This window comes from Semicossyphus pulcher, unplaced genomic scaffold (genome assembly GCF_022749685.1).
Source record: "Semicossyphus pulcher isolate SPU_LCO1_2020_fin unplaced genomic scaffold, fSemPul1.0.p SCAF_5, whole genome shotgun sequence".
In the NCBI taxonomy this organism is placed as follows: domain Eukaryota; kingdom Metazoa; phylum Chordata; class Actinopteri; order Labriformes; family Labridae; genus Semicossyphus; species Semicossyphus pulcher.
The window spans coordinates 3,773,027-3,794,326 of NW_027211726.1; the positions used below are offsets into that span (position 1 = coordinate 3,773,027).

Sequence of the window (21,300 nt, forward strand, 5' to 3'; positions counted from 1 at the left end):
GAGTAGGTTCACCCGGAGTTAAGTGCGTGCACGCTGACTGTAAAAAGCCAGCATTAATGGAGCCCCGACACCACGATTCACCATGGCAACGGTACACAAAAAGAGGTCCTCCTACGTCACACCAGCGGAGCTCGAAATCCCCATGCGGACGTTCAGCGAATACGAGCATGTTTTTAGAAAAATAAAGTAACACGGCTGCAGCTGCAAAAGAGAGAGAAGCGGCGTGGGAAGAAACTGCTGCTCGAGTAAATGCGCAAGTTTAAACTGGTCTTTTTATTGAATACTTAATCACGACCGGAAGCTAAAATTTATATTAATTTAGGAGCAATCCAGCGGGAGAAAAAAACATACATGGAAGCACTTCAATCATATTTTCATTCATCGTTTTAATGTGCATTAGCTTTATCCCTAACATGATGCTGACTTCACATACATTATAATTCATGTTGAGTGTTAGTTTAAAAAAAAAAAAAATCCAATAACTTAACCGTCTTATTTGAGTTCTCTCGGCAGTGTGTGGTGGAAAATCTAAAAATGATGACTTTGACACAGATTTGTCTTTTGATTTTTTTTATCATAAATATAAAAGACTTTTGCAAAGGGATCAGAGCAGCACAGAGACGCAACGTTTCTTCTTTTAATTCGGTAACCGCTCAAACACGCGTGAGACGGGCTGAATGAATGAGGAAGTCGAATGAGGGTTTTATATTCTAGAGGGAGGAGACAGAGCGAAACTCTGAGTTTCCTGAAGTAAACCTGCTCACGACCAGGTTAGGTTCATAGAGTCTGTTACTACGGTAACTGACCGAGAGCTTAAGTTACCTCCCTTTGTGAAACGGAAAACTCAGAGTTTCCCTCATTTCAGGGTTAACAGACTCAGAGTTTTCAATAAACCTGCTTTGTGAAACGGACCCCTGATGTCTGAACAAATAAACAATAAATAATCTCTTTTTGCCTCTTCTCTCTCACCGGCCAACCTAGCAACAGTAAGCGGCGATGAGAAGCGCTCTGAAATAGAGGTTGTGGGCGCTGCCAGCGAAAAGAAACGCAGTTAGTAGACACAGGCCCTAACACATAATATAAATGTGTGAGCAGTGTTTTTACGTTAAACAATCGAGGGCTCTGGCTGACTCTGGGGACAGGAAGCACACCTGTCCCTGACGACCTGAGGGGTCTGGATGGTTCGTACTGTGTCAGTAGATCACACATGTATTTTGACCTTTGACCGTTCAGCGCTTTGTAAACCAGCAGTTGTAAGGCAAGGCAAGGCAAGTTTATTTATATAGCACATTTCAGCCACAAGACCATTCAAAGTGCTTTACACAGAACAACAAAGGCAAAGAAACGCATCATAAAACAGGACATTAAAAAGCAAAGTGAAGAAAAACAGCTAAAATCGAAGCGAAAATATAAAAATAAAAATAAAAAATAAGGGTAAAAGCTACAGTGCAGATATAAATAATTAGAATAGTTATTAAAATAAAAGTATTAAAGTAGTTTAATAAAAGGCAGCTGTGAACAGGTGAGTCTTCAGGTTGATTTAAAAGAAGAAAGTGTTTCAGCAGACCTGCATGTTTCTGGGAGTTTGTTCCAGATATACGGAGCGTAAAAACTGAACGCTGCTTCTCCATGTTTGGTTCTGACTCTGGGGACAGAAAGCGGACCTGTCCCTGACGACCTGAGGGGTCTGGATGGTTCGTACTGTGTCAGGAGATCACAAATATATTTTGGCCCTTGACCGTTCAGCGCTTTGTAAACCAGCAGTAGAACTTTGAAGTCTATTCTCTGACAGACAGGGAGCCAGTGTAAAGACCTCAGAGCTGGAGTGATGTGATCTACTGTCCTGGTGTTAGTGGAGACTCGAGCAGCAGTGTTCTGAATCAGCTGCAGTTGTCTGATTAATTTTTTAGGGAGACCTGTAAAGACACTGTTACAGTAATCTAGTTGTCTGAAGATAAATGCATGGACCAGTTTTTCCAGATCCTTCTGAGACATCAGTCCTTTAACCTGGATATTTTCTTGAGATGATAGTTGGCTGACTTTGTAATTGTTTTGATGTGGCTTTGAGAATTCAGGTCAAAGTCGTCCGTGACTACGCCCAGATTTCTGGCTTGGTCAGTGGTTTTCAACACTAATGAGTGAAGCTGCGCGCTGACTTTTAATCGCTCCTCTTTTGCTCTTAAAACAACTTCCTCAATTTTTTCTTTGTTTAACTGAAGAAAAGTTTTGTATGCTACAAATACTTGTTCTAAAGGTACTTGTGTACTGTTCATTTACTGTCTTTGCTTCAGTCCATTAAAAATATCTCATAAACTGCAGTTTCATGTGAACACCTGTCATGACGAGTTAAACACACTCTAACGCTCTCTATTTATTCATGTTTTTCTTCTCCTGAAGCTTCACCACATAAAGAATAATCTTTACAGGAAATATTGTATTAATTTTGCAGTAGAAATGTTCCAGCCGACTGACTGCATGGACTTTAGAGTGTGTTTGATGTGTATTTAACCAGGAAGTCGCTTGCCTGGGTAAAACTTTACAAGGTGAAATTAAAAAATGATTTAATAGATAATGTTAAGGAAAGACAAACAGATACAAGAGCAATATTTTTTATGTTACTTGGATTTCTTCAATCAGGTACACGATCAAGAGTATCATCAGCACGCCCGCTGGCTTACTGGGAATGCTTTGGACGACGACCTGCCAGCTCTCACATCGGCTCAATCTGACTTCATCACTTCCTCATAGGCAGCTGGAAGTTTATCTGATGTCCAGTTCATCACATGGAGCTCCTCCTGCGTATAAAGGGCTCTGAAAGCTTGGGGCCAGGTTTGATGGGTTGACGAAGGGCTCTTGGTATATGAACGCGGGACCTATCAAGTCCTCATATTTGCTTTCTAAGTGGTTTGCCCGATTCTAGCCAATGTATTCTTCTGAGTTGCCGTATGACAACCAATTTTTACACCAGAGATTGAAGGCAAAGATATCACAGGCCTCTGCATATTGGAAATATTCCTCTTTAGGTCTTTCTGCCAGTAATTCTTTGGCAGAAAGAGATTGCAGTTTGTTTCCACTATTTTCTTTCTAGAGAAGTTCAAGAACGTCGAGGCTTATGAAGGGATTATAAATGACAGCACCGAGGCCTTCGAGTCACGCAGATCCATGGGTTCATCGAGATTATAAGCAGTGACTTGTTCCCTGCAAACACAAGGTGCTTCGACCCGGGAGCAGCAGCAGATTGAGCTGTGTGTTTGAGCTTCAGGTTCAGGTGCAACCTGCCACCGTTCACAATAAGTGATTTCATAAGGGAACTGGATTCAGGAAATAAATGCTTGAAGTTGTTATATCACCATCTGGGAAAACCCTTTAACTTATCTGATAAGTGCAAAGCAACATATTTGTGTCTTACACCCGCAGGCACCAGAGCTGCAGGCTGAACAAATATGTTCAACATCTGGTTGGTTAAGAATCCTACTCTTCCCCTGCTGGTTCCTGACGGTAACACTCCTTTTTATAAATGCCTTGATGTCACGCCATGTTACACTCTGTAACGGGGGGGGGTGGTTTTCATGGGTCCAAAATAACCAACCTGAACCCTAATGGGCCTGAGAAATTTGTTCCAAGACCTGATTAGATCCTCTGACTTTTAATTATTTAGAAATATCTGACATGTTTTTGTCTAAGGCTTGGCTATGGAGGTTTTCCAGGCAACTGGGAGGAGACCCCGGGGCAGACCCAGAGATTGCTGGAGAGTTATATATCCGGTCTGGCCTGGGAACGCCTGGGATCGAACAGGAGGAGCTGGAAAATGATGCTAGGGAGACGGGCGTCTGGGCTAACTTGCTTGACCTGCCGACCCCGGATAAGTGGAATAAAATGTATGGATGGATGTTTTTGCCTTAAAAATTAAACACTGGTGCTGTCGAAGAAAGACACAAGACTGGATTGTGTCACGTCTGAAAATAGACCCATCTAGTAATTTCAGTTAATACCTAAATTGCCATTCTACTGCTAAAAACTTATTTTATAGCGTATATAACATCCTGTTCTTTTCCTTTTTTCTCTCGTCATCTGATCCCATGTCAGCCCTATATTCATGCAAACACAGACATCAGGTGTTCCTCTCAGCGCTGATGAGAGGTCTGTTCAGATCTTCACGTTATTAGAAACAATCCCAGGATGTGTGGTAATAGAATCGGACCTGAACCGGACCAAAACGACAATAATCCAGCCAGTAAGACCAGAACCAGTAAGGGATGTGAGGACCTCAGATCTGGGGGTTAGGACCTCTAGAGGCGGTTACAAGATTACTGATATAAACAGAGATACTTTATTGACCCCCGAGGGGAAATTAAATGTTTTCACTCTGTTAGTACAAACATGCTACACACACATAGACCCGAAATACACACATGCACAAACAGGACTCCATGGACATGCACTGGAGAGATGTCAGAGTGAGGGGGCTGCACATGGACATGCGCACTGAGTAGTGAGGGACCGCTCAAGGGCACCTCGATGGAAGCCAGGAAACGAGCTGGCTCCTCTCCAGCTACCAGCCCGTGCTTGGTCCATACCGGGACTTGAACCACTTCCTACAGTCCAAGCCGAGTCCCCACAGACTGAGCTACTGTCTACCCGTCGTAGCAAGAGAAGAAAGAGGAAGTAACACGATCTTCTACAAGAAATAATGTTTTTACTTGCTCAAATGTTTGAATATTTCCCTGCTTGAGAAGGAAAATTCCTTTTATTTCTATATGACAAACATGAGCCGGTTGTGGCAGAGGGCTGCCCACCCATCGAGGTCTCCAACTTAGGAATTGATTGATTGATTGTTGCAGGAAACCGCTAACAGCAATGTCTCTCCAGTCCGTTCCATTGAACCTCTGCAGAAGACGCACAACAATATGGCATTATAAAAGAGAGGGGGGTGTTCATACTCCCCAGAGGTTATTCCTATTGACTCTGGTGGCACCAAACATTTTATTAAACTCAGCTGGAATAAACACAAACAGTTAAACCAAAACCAAACCAAAACCAAAACGTCCGTATAATAGTGAGTAATGGACATCCTATTTGAAGTAAATCCACAAACTAGTTTCCTGTTATGATGACTGGGCAGCTATAAATGCTGCATGCAGGTCTATATTTAACACAGGACAGTCCAGTCCTAGGAGCTAATTGGCACAATTACACATTGAACTAATCACTTATTAACTCTGTTACGTGTTACTTGCTCCCATTGTTTCTTAATCTGTCACCCTCATACCTCTTCCCTAGCTCACCATTGGTGGAAACGCCGTCCTTACCTGCACAGCCTCCCCTGTTTTCAGATGTAATCTCATCCCCAGACTGTCGGCAACTCCAAACAAAACCCAAACACAGGCCCAGACCTCGAGCTGCATTCCGTCCAGTCTCACAACAACACTCAACAAATCAACACCTGAATCTGACCGTCGTCAGCACAGATGTTTCTTTTTCCTCTGCTTTTATTGTATTGCTTGTGAAGCACATCCATCTTTGTACTTGAAATTGAAGTTAAACCTTGTGCATGCTCAGGAATGTACCGTCTGCTCCTTTCACCTGTGCTGAAAGTCACCAGCTGCAGACGAACATCTGGGTGTGTCTTTGGCTCGGGGCCAGTTTTTTCAGCCAGATGCGTCATGCAGGTGTTCAAGGAGTATATATACACAGTTTGAGCTAACAGGCTTCCATTTGACAGACTCACCATGGCGGAAGAGAGGGATTTGCCAAAGTAAGTACACAATTTATTTAACTTACTTATTAAGGTGAAGTAAGGCACCACTTTTGTCTCATTATAAGGTGAATTTGTTGTCAATTAATTGAGCAGTTAGATTCCCCAAATATATTCAACATGTTTTTTTACACATTTTAATGCAGTTATGAGCTGATAAAATGTCATTATTAACTATTTTCAACAATTAATTATTATCCTACTTCCGTTGCGAAGACGTTTTTATTTATTTTACATTCAACTTTTTTTTTGTTGAAGCTGCTTTACTGGTGGAGCATCAATAACTGGATATGTCAATTAAACAGACCTAATATCTGCTTATAACTACATTATAGTGTGTTATAAATTATTTATGTGTTTATAAAATTAATTCATGTTGCATTTTTGTGTTCTGCTGTTTTAATATTATACTTTTACAAAAATCAATTTAGCTTCAAGAAATTTGCAGGCTAAATGAGGTTTCTGCTTATGAATATTATTATTACTTCATACAATTTTAATATTTAAGCCTGCTGATACTTTTGCCTCTCTCTGCTTCCTCATACCTCTGATACCTGTCTGTTCCGTCTGGAAGCAGCGGCTTTCTCTCGTTTTTAGCGGCACTGCTGGGAAATGTTTGCCTTCAGGGCTGTCTGACGGCAGCTGCCACAAATTCAGCGGGCGTCCTTTGTTCAACGGTGTTAACCTGCTGAACAAATGTCTGTCACTTTCTAAGCAGACAAGAAACCTCACTGCAATAATTATGAGTTCTGCGCTTTGCCTCTAGTTGGCCTGATCCTGATGCCTAAACCTCACCGATCATGGTTTGACTTAAAGTCTGCTTGTTTTGGATGAACTACTTTTTTGGTTTGACTTTCACATCTGGATCCATCCCTTGTTTGAATGCAGTTCCTGAAATTGGTTAGTTTGGTTCAAGCTAAGCCTGATGAGGTTCTTTGATTCAGACTCGGGACAGATTTCTCTAAAGCAAACGGGCGGTCACTCAAAGGCACAAATGTTTTAAGGCTCCTGTGAGGAACTCAAATTTTGTGTCGATCCCGACGACCCCTGCGGACAAAATTTTTGACAAAATCCTTTCTCGTTTTTTGTACGCGTGAAAGTATTCTCCTGCTGTCTCTTAACTGTCCAACGCATCACTCACTGTGAACCTTTCAAACAAAGCCTGTTTCTGCACTTAATCTCCTCGTCTGACACCGACCCCGGGGCTGCTGGAGCAGGCTTTAAAATAACTCCCATCAATCTTGTCGCTGATGGTGTCGTTTGCTTTTCTAGCTCATGTTTCATAACCAGCTAAAAACGTCTCACAAGGAAGCCTTCAGTATAATATAATATTGTTTGTGACAGGCATGTAAAATGAATTAAATGATATCGCCTCTGCAGCTTTAAGCTTTTTTAAACCATGACATTTTTAACTTGTGTTTTTGGATCCTTTTTGCTTCCTGTCCATCTATATATCTATTGTTTGTTAGCCCTCTTTATTAAATCATATCATTTCTACGATAAATGTTGAATCTGTTTCTGTTTATTATATATGCACTTCCCTCCTCACTAAATTTCTACCTACCCTCCGTCTAAAGACTCTTATTTTGGTGTCTTTCTTCAGGAGGCCGTGGGACACCTGTCGAGAGGTCCCGGTCATTGAAGATGAACAGACGCCATGGAAGATGATCAAACTGCTAAAGATCATCACTCTGTTCTTTGTTGCTGTCATTGTATTTGGACTGGCGCTATGTAGCAAGGTTTGTTATTCTTTTTGAATACATACTTAATACTTCATATGAAAACAAATTTGTCAGGACCCGGGAGAAGTAATGCTTGAAATTGTTGTGTAGGTGTCTCCAGAAAGATAAAGACACGGACCCGTAGAGTAAATTCTCGCCTATATTTGGTTTATACCTGACTCAGACGGGCCGTATTCAGCCACAAACCCTCATGTCCCAGTGTTATCTAACTGATTAAATGATAGTTAGTTTTCACTCTCTTTCAGGCTTCTTTCCTCCTCCTCATCACCTTGTCCAATGAAGGCACAAAAACCCTCCCTGACGACCAGAAACCTGTAGCTCTGCTGTGTATAGGCTTCTCTCTCATCACGTCCAGCGTCCTTTTGTTCTTGAAAAGCATCTGGAAGGCATGCTACAAAACATCCAAGCTACCGGGAAAAGCAACAGCTGCGCTGGTAAGAACATTTCTTGACATGATCTTATGTTGATGCCTGGCAGGTTTCCTAACTCTTATCTTTGGCATCGTCTCCTTCTTTCTCAGGTCCTGTCCTTCGAGTTCATGGCGTCTCTGGGTGCAGCGATTCTCACAATCGTGGCGATGCCACACTTGGACATTGTCACCAACGTGACGATATTGAATGGTGTAGCACTCCTCTCCGCCCTCCTACAGGTGATCACTCAGTGCACTGCCAAGGAAAGGAACCGCTTCCTGGTGCCATCCATCACCGCCTTCCTCCTCATTTTGCTCGGTTACATCTTGTTCCTCTTCTTATACATCATGAAAGATCCCACTGATACCAAGATGATGATTTGGGTGGGTCTGGCTGTTGGTGGGTCCTTCTTGGTGTCTTTCAACTGGTGGGAGAGCTACTTCAGAGTGATCAGCGAGAACAGCAAGTCTGTCTTCCTGAAGAATCTGTGTCGAGATGTGTCAAAGTGCCGAAATATTCTTCACATCCTCTCCAGCGTGCTCAGGATTGTGGTGACTGCCTGCGTGCTCGGTGCCTACGTCCCCCTTTCAAAAATGGACTGGGACATAGTGAAAGCCATCCCCAGGCGTGAGACAACAATAATAGCCATCATCATTGGAGTCCAGCTGGTCTCCTCTGCACTCTGCCACTGGTTTGCATTGTTAGCCTGCAAAATGCACGCCCTGCGACGATGCTTCATCCTGCCTTTGTACCTGGCCTCTCTGGCTGTCATGGCTCTGCTCGTCATCCCGGTTATCGTTTACTATCAGGACTACAGAATCAACCTGAACGGGACTCAGAGCATCAACTTCACAAGTTACTGCGATGTAGTTGTGGATGCAAGAAACATAAGCCTGAACAGCAGTGTGTTCCCGCACCTGGTGTACGACGTTACACACACTCTGTGCTTCCTGGACATGTCCACGATAACTGACATCGGCTTGCTGACGGGTAAGATACAAGGCGTTGTGGAACAAGTTGTGCAAGTTATAGATAAAAATAAGGTTAGAGTTACTGTAGGTATGTGATTTCTCAAGGTAGGGTCTCCAAACTAAGATGCATAGGGTATAGTTTGTTTGCATGTAGGCCAGGGTGGAGGTCCTCTAGCCAGCACACCCTGTCCTTTGTAGCTGTCAGGCCTAGTGTATGCAGAAGTCATTGCATGAAAGAGAAATATCCCCAAACCCCCCAACCCCTCAACTATCATTGAGTTGGAATTTTCATTTTGTGTTTGTAAATCTTCCTTCAGGTTCAGCCGTGTCCTGGTGGCTCGGTCTGGTGTTGGCCACCCTCCATCTGTGGTACCTCGGCATCCATCGTATCCAGAGAACCCAAGACCTTTTCATCAGGCGGTTGTATGAAGGAGCTTTCATTGAGCAGTCCCTTCTCCTCAGCACCCGATATGACATCCTGACCAAAGACAGGAAGAGGAAGTAAGTGTGTGTGGGTTTAGTGTGTGTGTGTGTGTTGTCTTCACTTAAAGTTTAGGCTTTATAACCTTGCTAACAAATCTTGTCTTGTGTAGTTTAAAGCGTTTCGATACGGCGATGGTGTATCTCTGCGCAACAATGTGGCACGAGACCTACGACGAGATGATGAACATCATTATATCCATATTCAGGTGAGTCCCCTGAACGTCTTACTTGCAGGAAAATTATTTCTAAATCATCCTGCCGTTCCTCTGAATCTCTCTCTGTTAGTTATTTATTATTATTATTATATTATTATTTCCTTCAATTGCAGGAAGTTCTGAACATAAATTTGGTTTCCTGGTGTACAACACTTAAGTTTTTGCAAAGATAAGAAGAGTCAGTTCAGTTTAAGAAATGCTCCAGTTCCAGTTTTGTAAAGTTTCAGTCTTTTGCCCGGACAGTTTCCGTACTCTGAACAACTACAAACTTCTTATGTTTGTCTGAACACTGCAGACTTGACAAGTACAGACCAAAGCGAGAGCAGAAGTTTGACGACTTCACCTTCGAAGCCCATATCTACTTTGACGACGCATTCCAACAAGTCAAGGGGAGTCAGGGGCGTCACCTCAACGAGTACGGCGAGAACCTTGTGGGGATCCTCGCTGAAGTTTATGGGTAAGAGCGATGTTTGCAGTTATGTTGCAATTTAGTGTAAGATTACCATTGACTCCAGTTCTGACCTGCAAGTTTACTCTTACTCTCATTAGCATCTTCACAAACATCGATGAGAAGTTCTTCAAAAAGAAGCAGCAAGTCCCTGATCAGGCGATCATCAGGACACCGTACGGGGGTCGTGTTGTGATCACCATGCCTCACGGAAACAAAATCATAGTTCACTTCAAGGACAAAGAACTTATCCGCCACAAGAAGAGATGGTCTCAGGTAGAAATATAATGTCTCGAATGATGCAGAAAATATATTTACAAGGAGGATTTACTGAGGAAATACTTATTTTATTCTCGTGTCTTATTTTCTAGATCATGTACCTTTACTATCTTCTGGGCTGGAAGCTCATGACCAAATACTACAAACGCTGGCAGAAGGGAGAGGACGACATGCAGCTTAAAGCAGAAGTCCAGGTGAGATAAGAAAAACGTTAACTTGAAAATTGTCTGTATGTCAAAATAAAACCTTCATGTAAAACTGATTTCTTCTGCAGAGAGAGAAGCACAACACCTACCTCCTGGCTCTAGATGGGGACACAGACTTCCAGCCGGCTGCGGTGATGCTGCTGATTGATCGTCTGAAAATGTACCCACGTGTCGGGGCAGCCTGTGGCAGGATTCACCCCACTGGATCAGGTTTGAACATCGCTCATTTTTTGACACAAGAAAAAAATAACCTGAATGGACAGTCGTGTTGAGGTGTGCAATACCTCTCTATATCACAGGTCCTGCAGTGTGGTTCCAGAAGTTTGAATATGCCGTCAGTCATTGGCTGCAGAAGACAGCAGAGCATGTGATCGGCTGTGTGCTGTGCAGCCCCGGCTGCTTCAGTCTGTTCAGAGCAGAGGCGCTGATGGACGACAATGTGATGAAGAGATACTCCACTAAGTCCATGGAAGCGAGCCACTACATCCAGTACGATCAAGGTAACTGATGCTGTTTGATAGGACTTCCTGTCTCCCAGTTTTAGTGGTAGCTCACACATTGTGTCCTCCTCTGACACGATCTGTTCCCTGCAGGTGAGGACCGCTGGCTGTGTACTCTGCTGCTGAAGCAGGGATGGAGGGTGGAGTACAACGCAGCGTCTGACGCTTACACCAACGCACCTGAGGACTTCAAAGAGCTCTACAACCAGGTGATTGATGCAGCTGAACAGAAACTTTCTACCAATATTAGGACGGCCATGACACAGGGTTTTGTAGGACTTTCAAAGTCTGTGACATTTCAGACCAAAGTGGTCAAAGGGTTTTGTTTAGGCACCGAGCGAGTTGGTCAGGGTTTAGGAAAAATAATGGTTGGTCTAAAATTATAATGTATAGACCTTTTACATTGCTGTCAGATTACAGTTCGGTTACAGTTTTGTAAGTTTATCCAAGAGTCAGAAGACGCACAACACACCGGAAAGATTTAAGATGATCTATTTGCCTCTGACATTCAGAATGTGCTTACATGAATCCTCTGAAGCTAAAGCATTCTTAAGCTAAACGTAACATCCCGCATGCTAATGAATGTGTATCATCTTTAGCGTCGGCGATGGGGGCCGTCCACAATGGCCAATGTAGTGGATCTGCTGGGCTCCAGCAACGTCATTTCCAAGAGGAACCCGTCCATGTCCAAACCCTTCATGTTCTACCAGCTGTTTGCCATCACATCAGCCGTCCTGGCCCCTGCCACCATCTGCCTTTTGATTGCAGGTTTGTGTTCTAATCTCTGAACATACAACCTTTCGGGATCAACCGGTCTTCACTGGATTCTCTTACGAATGTTTCAAGTGAAATAAATGAATGCATGAATAAAAGGAAAGAAAGACGTGCTATTAAAGTATGTGTGTCTTCTCTATTGTGGCCTCTAGGGAGTTTGTCCTTCATGTTGCGCATGGATGCAAACTTGGCCCTGGTCCTGGCTGTGATACCTCCTGTCATCTACCTGGTCCTGTGCTTCAAAGTCAAGGCTGACACTCAGATCGCTATTGCAGCAATCATGAGTATCGTATATGCATTCCTCATGTTGGTTGTTACGATGTCCATTATTGGTGAGTCGTATAACTTTATTCAGACACATGACACAGCTGCTTAATGCTGCTTTAATCCTAAAAACACTTCCTTTACGTTTCCTTAGGCGCAATGGTGAAGGACAAAACCATCCTGACGCCCAGCAGCATCTTCGTTGTTGCTATGGCAGTCATTTACATCATCACAGCAATAATGCATCCTCAGGAAATCCAGCTGCTGTTCCACGGCTTTCTCTACATCATCTGCATCCCCAGCGCCTACCTCTTGCTCACCATCTACTCCATGGTCAACATGAACAATGTGTCCTGGGGCACCAGGGAAACAAAACCTGCTGGTGACGCTGCCAAGCCTGCAGCCGCTACCCCACAATCAAAATCCCAGAAAGGTAGATACAAGGTTTAAAATAACAGTTCTTTGTCACATCACAATCATCTTTGTTCTGACTGAACTGAGGCTGATCTTTGCACTTGTAGCCAAAAGCACCTGCCAGCGGTTCTTCTCGTGGGTAAAATGTTGCAAAAAATCCAGCCATAGCTCTGAAGGCAGACAGCTTGTCAATCAGGAGAATCTGGAGCCCTCGCAGTCTGAACCGCAGCCCCTGAACACTATTGTGGACGACACAGCGATCCCAGAGGAACAACAGAGGTAAGTTGTGAAAAAGAAACAATCGCATGAAATGTCTTTATTACAACAGGTGAGATATTCATACTTTTGTGTGTGTGTGTGTGTTTCAGACAAGTGGAGCCTGCTGACCTGCCTGCTCAATGTAAGCCCAAACAATATCATCTATTTAATCACTCTTGCAAATGTGTTGTTATCTAATACCCTTTGTCCTGCTCTCTTCTCCAGGTTGGGTCACACAACTACAGGGTACATCCAGCGACATGACGCTGCAGGAAGAGTCGCTCGACGAGGTGCGTATGACTCTTTTCTGAGGTCACCATTAACTGACAAGGAAAAGAGACGGAGAAACTTTAAAATGACGCTAAAGGGTAACGTTAGCTACACAGACACGTCTGTGTAGCTAAAAAGGGAAACAGACATTAAAACAGAAGCTTGAGGGTACCTCGAGTCAGATGCAAACAAGTGCTACCTTATGCGAGACACTAAAGGGTACCTTAAAACAGACCTGAACATGTGCTGGAAATGAAAACAGACTTATAAACAGACACCAGAGGGTACCTGAAAACAAATCTAACCACATGTAAAAAAAGAAGAAACAATACTTCAGCATCTGTCAATCGCAGACGGAAAACAAACTGACACTCAAACACTTGATGGTACTTTGAGACAGACGTTAAAGAGACGCTACCGTATGCAAGATGCTCCCACATTACCACGTTATAAAGGAGGATGATAGACCTCACAACAAACACTAAAGGGTACCTTAAAACAGACAATAAACTGTATCCGTGAGCAAACACCTAAGAGTTCAAAGACCTAACCATGTGTAAGACAGGAAGGAAACAGATGGTAAAGGGTACCCTGAAACAGACCCTTAACACATGCTACCTTGCGTGATACACAAAGGGTATCTTCAAACAGATCGAGCCCACACTCAAAGGAAGAAAAGCAAACAGTCAAGCTCACGCTCTCCCTGAAGCAGTTTCAACAAGAAGAACATTTACAGAATGATTAACTGAAGAGCGTTTTGTTCCTCTGCAGGAGGAGGAGGAGTTCTGGAAAGAGCTTCAGAAGAAGTACCTGGAGCCTCTGGCTGACGACAAAGAGAGACAGAAAAAGATAGCCAATGACCTGCGAGAGCTGAGAAACAAGGTAGCTTTTGGAGCTAAACAATGAACATATCCAAAAGAAAATCCCGGTGATGTTTATGTAAAAATATTCTTCTCTTTTCTTTTCACACAGATAAACTTTGCCTTCTTCATCTTGAACGCCCTGTGGCTGGTGGCGACGTTTACCCTCCAGTTATTTGGCGGCTCCATCACCATCTCGGTCCCCAAGGTCGACTTCAATCTTGAGAACACCGGAGAAGATGTGACAATCGATCCCATCGCCTTCATGTTCATTCTGGGATTTGCTACATCGGTTTTGATCCAGTTCTTGGCCATGCTGTATCACAGGTGAACAGTTAACATCCGAGAACTGTCTCCTCAACAGAAAGGTGGTTTAAAAAAATGTCATTCACAATTAAACTGTCTTGTTCTGTGTTTATACAGGATCTACACTCTGGTCCACTATGTGGCCTTCTTGGACACAGAGCCCAGACAGCATAGACCTGATCAAGAAGAATTATACCTACAAGGCAAAAAGGTATTTACAACCGTCCACTGCTTCTATGTATCTATCTGTCTTTGAATTAACCTAGATGTGACTGTATTATTTTGCTGTGTGCTGATATAAATTAAAGCATCCATCATCATTAAACATTGGTAGATTTGTATCCGCACATGAGCAGGAGAGGATCATACAGGCTTGTTGTGCGTAAGAAGCTCATTACAGAAGACAACAACAAATTGCCCCGCAAATTATTTTCTTTATTGCCGAAGGCAGAGAGCATGAATGTACATCAATTAGTCCGATCGCACCCTCTCCTTACTGCGGTGAAACAGAAATGAGTTTGCCAGAGGTGATCCAGGTGTGGCAGCAAGTGTGCGTGCTGATGTTAGTTTGATCTCCTCCCAGATGGAATCTGCGTCCAACGTCGAGTCCAACTCCCAGGCGGAGTCTGAACGGTGGTCTGAAGAAGAGGACGACGATGAATCGACGTACCCCTCGCCCTTGTACAGCCAAAGCTACCATGGAGGCACTATGGTGTGAACGCAGGCCAGCTGCGCAACCTACACTCTATAGCACTTTGAAATGTCCACTGTATGTGAGATTGATAACCAAGTAGTTTTTTTAATATATGTATTATTTTTACATTTAATCCAGGGCAATTTCTTGATTAAATGAAGATTAAAGAAGGAAACAAATGATGCATATTCTGTGTGAAATCAAATAAAAGGCAATAACTCAGGGACAGAGCGAGAACTCAGCTGTCTCTGTGTGCAAATTAAAAGACTCCAACAACATTAGGTCAGTAAAAGTTACAGTTTGTACTATTTATGAAGGATTTCTACTGTAAATATCAGTGTGACTTGATTGTGCTGCTTCTATTTACCGAATGTGTAATGTGAGGAAGAATGAATGACACAAAGACGCGACTAAAGAAAATGTGAAGTGACACAGTCGGCGTCTACTGACACGGAGTAACGTGTATTAAGGGGGGAAAGGGAAGTTGAGCAAATCATTACAGAAGTCAGATTTCACACTGTATGATCAGTATAATGTTTTCTGCTGTGGCACTGCTGCCCTGTCTTTATCTAGTATATTAACATGTTGCTTTTAAGTGTAACACTTCTGCCCTGCTTTTCTGTATATTTGACTTTATTGCACTGTTAAATGATTAGTATATTTATTACGCATCAGTAGCTGCTTGATTCATGGTAAAAAAAAATACCTGGATAAAGCACAAACTCCTCGTGAAGAATCTTTCAACCAGCACAACAAATACGAGACAATGATGCTGCTCATATTTATTTTTGAATGAAGGAAGAAAACGCTAACAAACAAGTGTAAAATGATGTTTCTAAGCTGTGCATTGTTTTCCTTTTGATGCATGAAAATAATGAGTTTGTGATGAAGTTTGTAAAAGACTCATTAAATATGAAAATTGAAAGTGACTCTCTGGTGTTATTCAAAGTGCTGCACAAAGCCTGCTCAGTTTAAGCTGTGTTATTTGTGCAATAGTTACTATAAAGCAAAGAAAAGAGAACATCATTTTAGGATAAATCAGTCTTTCAGCACTCTGTGGACTTTTATAACTTGCCCGACATGAATTCCTCTGCCCGTCTAACCGGTACGAATGGATTCAGAGTTGTTTATTGTAGAGCAAGTCGTGCGACTACCCACATCTTCCAAGTCAAACATCTCATTACAACATAATGTCTAATCATTTTTAAACAATAACAACAGCAACGTGATTACTTTGAGTACAGGAGGAGCTCCTGTAGGTAACGGCATGTAACTATACCCAGAAACAGGTGTGTGTAACTCATCAGAGCACACAGCACATACCATCAACATGCATTGTTTTCATTGGTTTCAGCTCAGGCAAGTCTAAGTGAGGTCACTTCTATATTTATCATATCTTATCATAGATTTATATCCCTTTCAATATGCTATTAGATTATGAACCCATATGTTACAGAGGGCCTAAGTATACATCAAAATGAATAATTCCATTTAGATATAACAGCCATTAAAGTGTAACTGCACTCACAGGTATGACCATAACTCCACCCACTGCACAATTTTGCTCAAAGTGGGCTGAGAGGAAGGTGGAGGGGGGTGGGTGTGTCCGGCAGCTCAGTGACGTCCCCTCCCCTGGTCAGAGAAAAATGGCACATATGTCACAGAGGGCTCTTCTGAGGTGGAGTCCCCTGAAGAGCACTTTTGTGTGGTGGAGGACGGTGGTGGTCCTGAGCCCTATCAGATCGGGACGTTGGCTCCAGCCCCACTAATGCCTGAAGCCGGAGCCGAGGCAATGCACGTGTGCATGCGCCAACTGCGCGTGCAGCCTGTTACAGTTATTTCTGATTCTGAAGAGAGAATGGGCGCAGTCTCTGAGTGGTAACGTAACGTTAGCTAGAAGGCTAATGTACAATGTGCTAGCAACAATAGTGTAAATTCTCGTGAATGTGTCTCGACCAGGATATATCAAAATGCTCTCCTCTGGTTTAATGCCGATCTGCATAACAGACATCAGTGTGTTGTTTTTCAAGGCTCTCATTCCGACTACATAATTGTTGAAAGGGGTGTTCCACAAGGTTCCACCTTGGGACCACTTCTTCTTTCTATCAATATTAATGATTACCGCTAAAATGTTCAAACTGTCTTGCTCATCTTTATGCTGACGACACCGTTATCTACATTTACAACTCAGATATAACACAAATTCAGAATTCTTTACAGCTTGATTTTAATTCGGTCCAAAAAAGGTTTCATCATAAGAGACACTTACTGAATAAAAAGAAGTCCTGCAGCATGGTGTTTGGTCCACGACAAAATCGCTCATATCCCTTTGATTGACACATTCATTTTGATGATGGGTCATCCCTTGAGAAAGTTGATACCTTCAAATATCTGGGACTTTGGGTTGACCCTGAACTCTCCTTTAAACCCCACAGACAGGGATGGGGGGTGTACCGCCCACCTCTGGTTGGCAGGTGTTAACATTCTTTTTTTTTAATACATACATTTCATGATGTAATTTTGTCCCAAACGATCGCCTGTACGTCGAGTTGAGCCATTTCCAACCCTTTTTTTTAAAATAAATTTGGTAAGAACTGTCAACATTAACACCAGCATTGATGTGTGTCAGCACAGTACAGCAATACAATTTAGATTACAGCTCAACAAACATGTTTAAGTGTGCAGTTACGCTTTAACCTTTACTGGTTTTCTGTTTAAGTACTTTCTGTGTTATTTTTCTAAAATTATATTCAACTAAATTTGAATGGTGAGAACTGAACGGGGAAGTAGGGACGTGAATTTTCAAATATACTTTTAGTACAACTGAACTCAATTTCAAAATATTATATTTGGTTTCAAGTTTATACGAATTAAATTGCAAAATAATACATTCGATTTCTTTCATTTTGCTCTTCACATTCAGTTTCCCAATGCAATCATTCAAGTTTAAACATTTCATCTTTAAATCGCACATTTTTTTGCTTCTGAGAAACACGTAACCTTTTGGACCTGCCAGCTGACTAAGTTCCAAAGACACTTAAAAAACCTGTTTGATCAGTGATACGGAACTTTCCAGAGAACGCGTGGGTGTTCATATAATAACCTTTTTGAATTTTTTTTTTTCCATTGTACTCCCATTTCGTGTCCCTTTGAAGTAAGCAACACCGGAGTATTGTTGTTGGTGATTGGTACACTTTTTGGCCTTATCCCTTTGATCTTTCAGCCGTTGTTTTCAGTGTAGAGGAACACTCAGTTTGTGCCCACATCAGAACAAATGCATTTATTATTGACTTTTATCGATGGAAAAGTTTTAACCATAATGTGTGCAAAGCAACAAGAATGTAAACCCCACTGATAAAATGTTCAGATAAAATTCAATAGCCAATAAAATCACATCACAGCAATGCTTTGAGCTAGCATGTTTACATGTGCTAAGTAAATCCGGAGATGTACTTGCTTTTAATGGCTCTGCAAGTCCTCAAAAATTAACACTACGCATATACGAGATGCAGTGTGCACATCTTCTCCTTCTCTCTTCGGCTTAAAGGCACCCTGAGACTTTCTTAGGAATACTAGCAAAACCGTGAAAGGAAAAAGGCAAAGATTTGCCTTCACTTGAAATTAGTTTAGCAGTGGAAATCATATAGGCACACAGTGAGATCAATACTTTAGTTACAGTTTCTCTCCTGTATGCACTGCTGCAGTTTCATCAAAGAGGCGACCTGGCTGTCTGTGTCTGTGTAAGTGCCGCTGCTTTCAAGTGCAGCTCCTGTCCCAGTGTGGAGCAGGCACACTTTGCTCCTCCTCCCCCCTCTTATGTTTTGATGTTGTATTGCACGTGACTCAGCGGCGCCAGGCAAACAAGCAAGCAAGCGGCCTCAGCCAGCCAGGCCCGGCCAGCAGCACACAAACTCAAGCAGCACAGAAACGGAGCAGAGGAATGGCAGAGAGGAAGAGGAGCGCCGTGTGGCAATATTTTCAGGACGAAAGTGATACAACGGCACGCTGTATGATTTGTAAAAAGGCTGTAAGATACAGTGGCAACACGACAAATGTATACAAGCATATGAAAAACCTTGCAATAGAAAACACTGAGCTACAGCCCCACCCCCTGGCCCCAAACAGACCCAGACCCCCGACCCGGAGGCAGAGATCATTGGCAGAAGCCTTTCAGTCTGGCAGAGAATATCCAGGTAGATTACAGTGGTGAAAGTAATGGTTTAGTCATCTTTGGCATTAGTTAATATACATTTTCAAAGTGCAACTGGTCATTTGTTACTTTAGCCAACTCATAAGAATTTGTTTACATTTGTATTTGAGTGATAATTTTGTGCACTTTGTTTATTTAAGAAAAAAATGTATGGGGAAAATTGTTTTGTTACTATTTGTTATTATTGTTTCTGAACAAAAACTTTAATTATGATAAAGTGTTTTCTATCTACCTATAAACTCTGCCCAAATTCTGTCCTGGGTTTTAACTAATTAATAATCCACAGGAAAAATCCCCAAAACACTTAAAGGTCATGAAAATTAATTCAGATTTAGCAATTTGATGATGCATCCACCTTAATTATTAAAAAGTATCGGTATCGGTAACGGTGATACTGGCCCTGTATTTACTTGGTATCGGATCGATACCAAATCTTGCAGTATCGCACACCACTAGTGAGTATTTAACCCTCCCAGCATTCACCCTTAATAACTGAGATTGTTTCCAAGTGACATAAGGCTGCACAGAGAAATGGGCAGAACCTGATTGAAAGATCTCTGGTTAAAATAACTATTACACTTCAGGCCCGGGTGGGTAGTGCCCCCACTTCTGACAATTACATAACCTTCCCTCAAATACAATTAAAGTTTGGTACAGGAGAGTCACTAATTGTCACCTATAAGAAGGAACAATAAACACACCCTGCTGAAGCTATTGTTTGGCTAGGACAGTGGTGGCACCCATGTAAATCATAATCTCCAGTAAGACCCAATAAATGTTAAGGCCAGCCCTGGATGTTATTGTAACAACGGAAAGTACATTATAGAATACATGAAGAGATCTCTCACATGCAGAGTGTTGGTCAGTTGGTGAATAAAAATTAGCACTGTTGCATTTTAATTGATTCTTAAATCTGTGTCTGACAGGCGCTTTCCTGATTACCTAACCTCATCTTTCCTTTAGCAGTAAAAGCTTCTGGAACAAGTCACCCACATGAATCACAGGAGGTCACATATTTTTGATGTTCTGTTATGTCATCAGAGAATCATTGTTGCCTGAGGATGGTTTACTAGTAGTAATTATAAATTGATGACACAGCTTACATGTGCAGTAGAAACAAGAGGAGGAACAACACAAGAGTCATCTGGTGAAAGAGACATGAAACCCAATGAAATCGGACCTCCCAAAGATCTCTCAAATATAAACCCGTTTAGCTTGAGCATTTATTTTTCTTCAGCGGAAAGGGAAGGCTTCTGAATTTTAAGTAATAAAGATGTACATATAATGTTAAGAACGTTACGTTATGTTACGTTCCGTTCCGTTACATCACGTTACGACACGACACGTCACGACACATTATGTTATGCTACGTTACGTTACATTACACTACGTTATGTTACACTATGTTACATACGCGATGTTACATTATGCTACGTTGCTTTATGCTATGTTACGTTACGTTACATTACACACATCATGTTACGACACGTCACGTTACACTATGTTACGTTCTGCTTAGTTACGCTACAGTAAATTACATTACGTTATATTACACTGTTACATATGCTATGTTACATTATGCTACGTTGCGTTACGTTATGCTACATTAAATTACACTACGTTATGTTACACTATGTTACATTCCGCTAATTTACATTATATTGCATTACATAACATCACGTTATGTTACACTAGGTGCGGTGTAATTTATGGTGTCAACCCATATTCCTGTTTAAATCAATAGATAATAAAAAACATGATGGCTGGATTATAACTTACAAAAACGTACGAAACCTTAAGATGTACAGATTTAAAATGAATTAAGTATTTAAAGATACTGAAAAATAAATGCCAAAAATACCACTGTACACACTCTTTATATTGCAGATTAAACTATCAAATGCCTCGTAAAAAAATAAGCATAAATCAAAAATTTAAAAAAGTGTTAAAATAACTATGTGAGAGTTAAGAAATACTGTCCTTGTTTTTACATTCAGATTTGTTTCATATCCATGTGTCTTGTGTGAAAGTTGAGCAAAATTTGATTTTTGTATTTTCTTTATTATTTACAAAACTATTTCTATTCTTTCATGAAGTATTGTTTTTTGACTTACATTTCATTTTAGTTTAGGTTGTGCAGATTGTAGAGATATAAATAATTTGAAGTGTTCTTAAGTATAGCAGACAAAACACATTTACTGCATCTCACACTGTCATAATCACCTGCTTTAGTTCTTCCTA

The 21,300-nt window shown here is 41.8% G+C and overlaps 1 protein-coding gene across 1 annotated transcript; it reads left to right on the forward strand.

Annotated features, from left to right (window-relative positions):
* Positions 1-5,720: 5,720 nt before the first annotated feature.
* On the forward strand, positions 5,721-15,768 carry LOC138608858 (chitin synthase chs-2-like). Its single transcript, XM_069681439.1, has 22 exons — positions 5,721-5,755; positions 7,359-7,494; positions 7,743-7,931; positions 8,018-8,897; positions 9,196-9,379; positions 9,472-9,567; positions 9,872-10,033; positions 10,126-10,300; positions 10,396-10,497; positions 10,578-10,719; positions 10,809-11,009; positions 11,103-11,218; positions 11,609-11,777; positions 11,936-12,115; positions 12,202-12,480; positions 12,569-12,740; positions 12,830-12,861; positions 12,945-13,009; positions 13,761-13,871; positions 13,962-14,176; positions 14,273-14,366; positions 14,739-15,768. Exons 1-22 carry the CDS (start codon positions 5,730-5,732, stop codon positions 14,871-14,873), a joined length of 3,861 nt encoding a protein of 1,286 aa, XP_069537540.1. The 5' UTR covers positions 5,721-5,729; the 3' UTR covers positions 14,874-15,768.
* The last annotated feature ends 5,532 nt before the right edge of the window (positions 15,769-21,300 follow it).

Bases quoted from the DNA above. Each gene is read 5' to 3' on its own strand.
- LOC138608858 (XM_069681439.1), top strand. From the start codon at position 5,730: ATGGCGGAAGAGAGGGATTTGCCAAA. The intron at 13,010-13,760 runs GTGCGTATGACT...GTTCCTCTGCAG, and splicing joins AGGAAGAGTCGCTCGACGAG to GAGGAGGAGGAGTTCTGGAA. The intron at 13,872-13,961 runs GTAGCTTTTGGA...CTTTTCACACAG, and splicing joins TGCGAGAGCTGAGAAACAAG to ATAAACTTTGCCTTCTTCAT.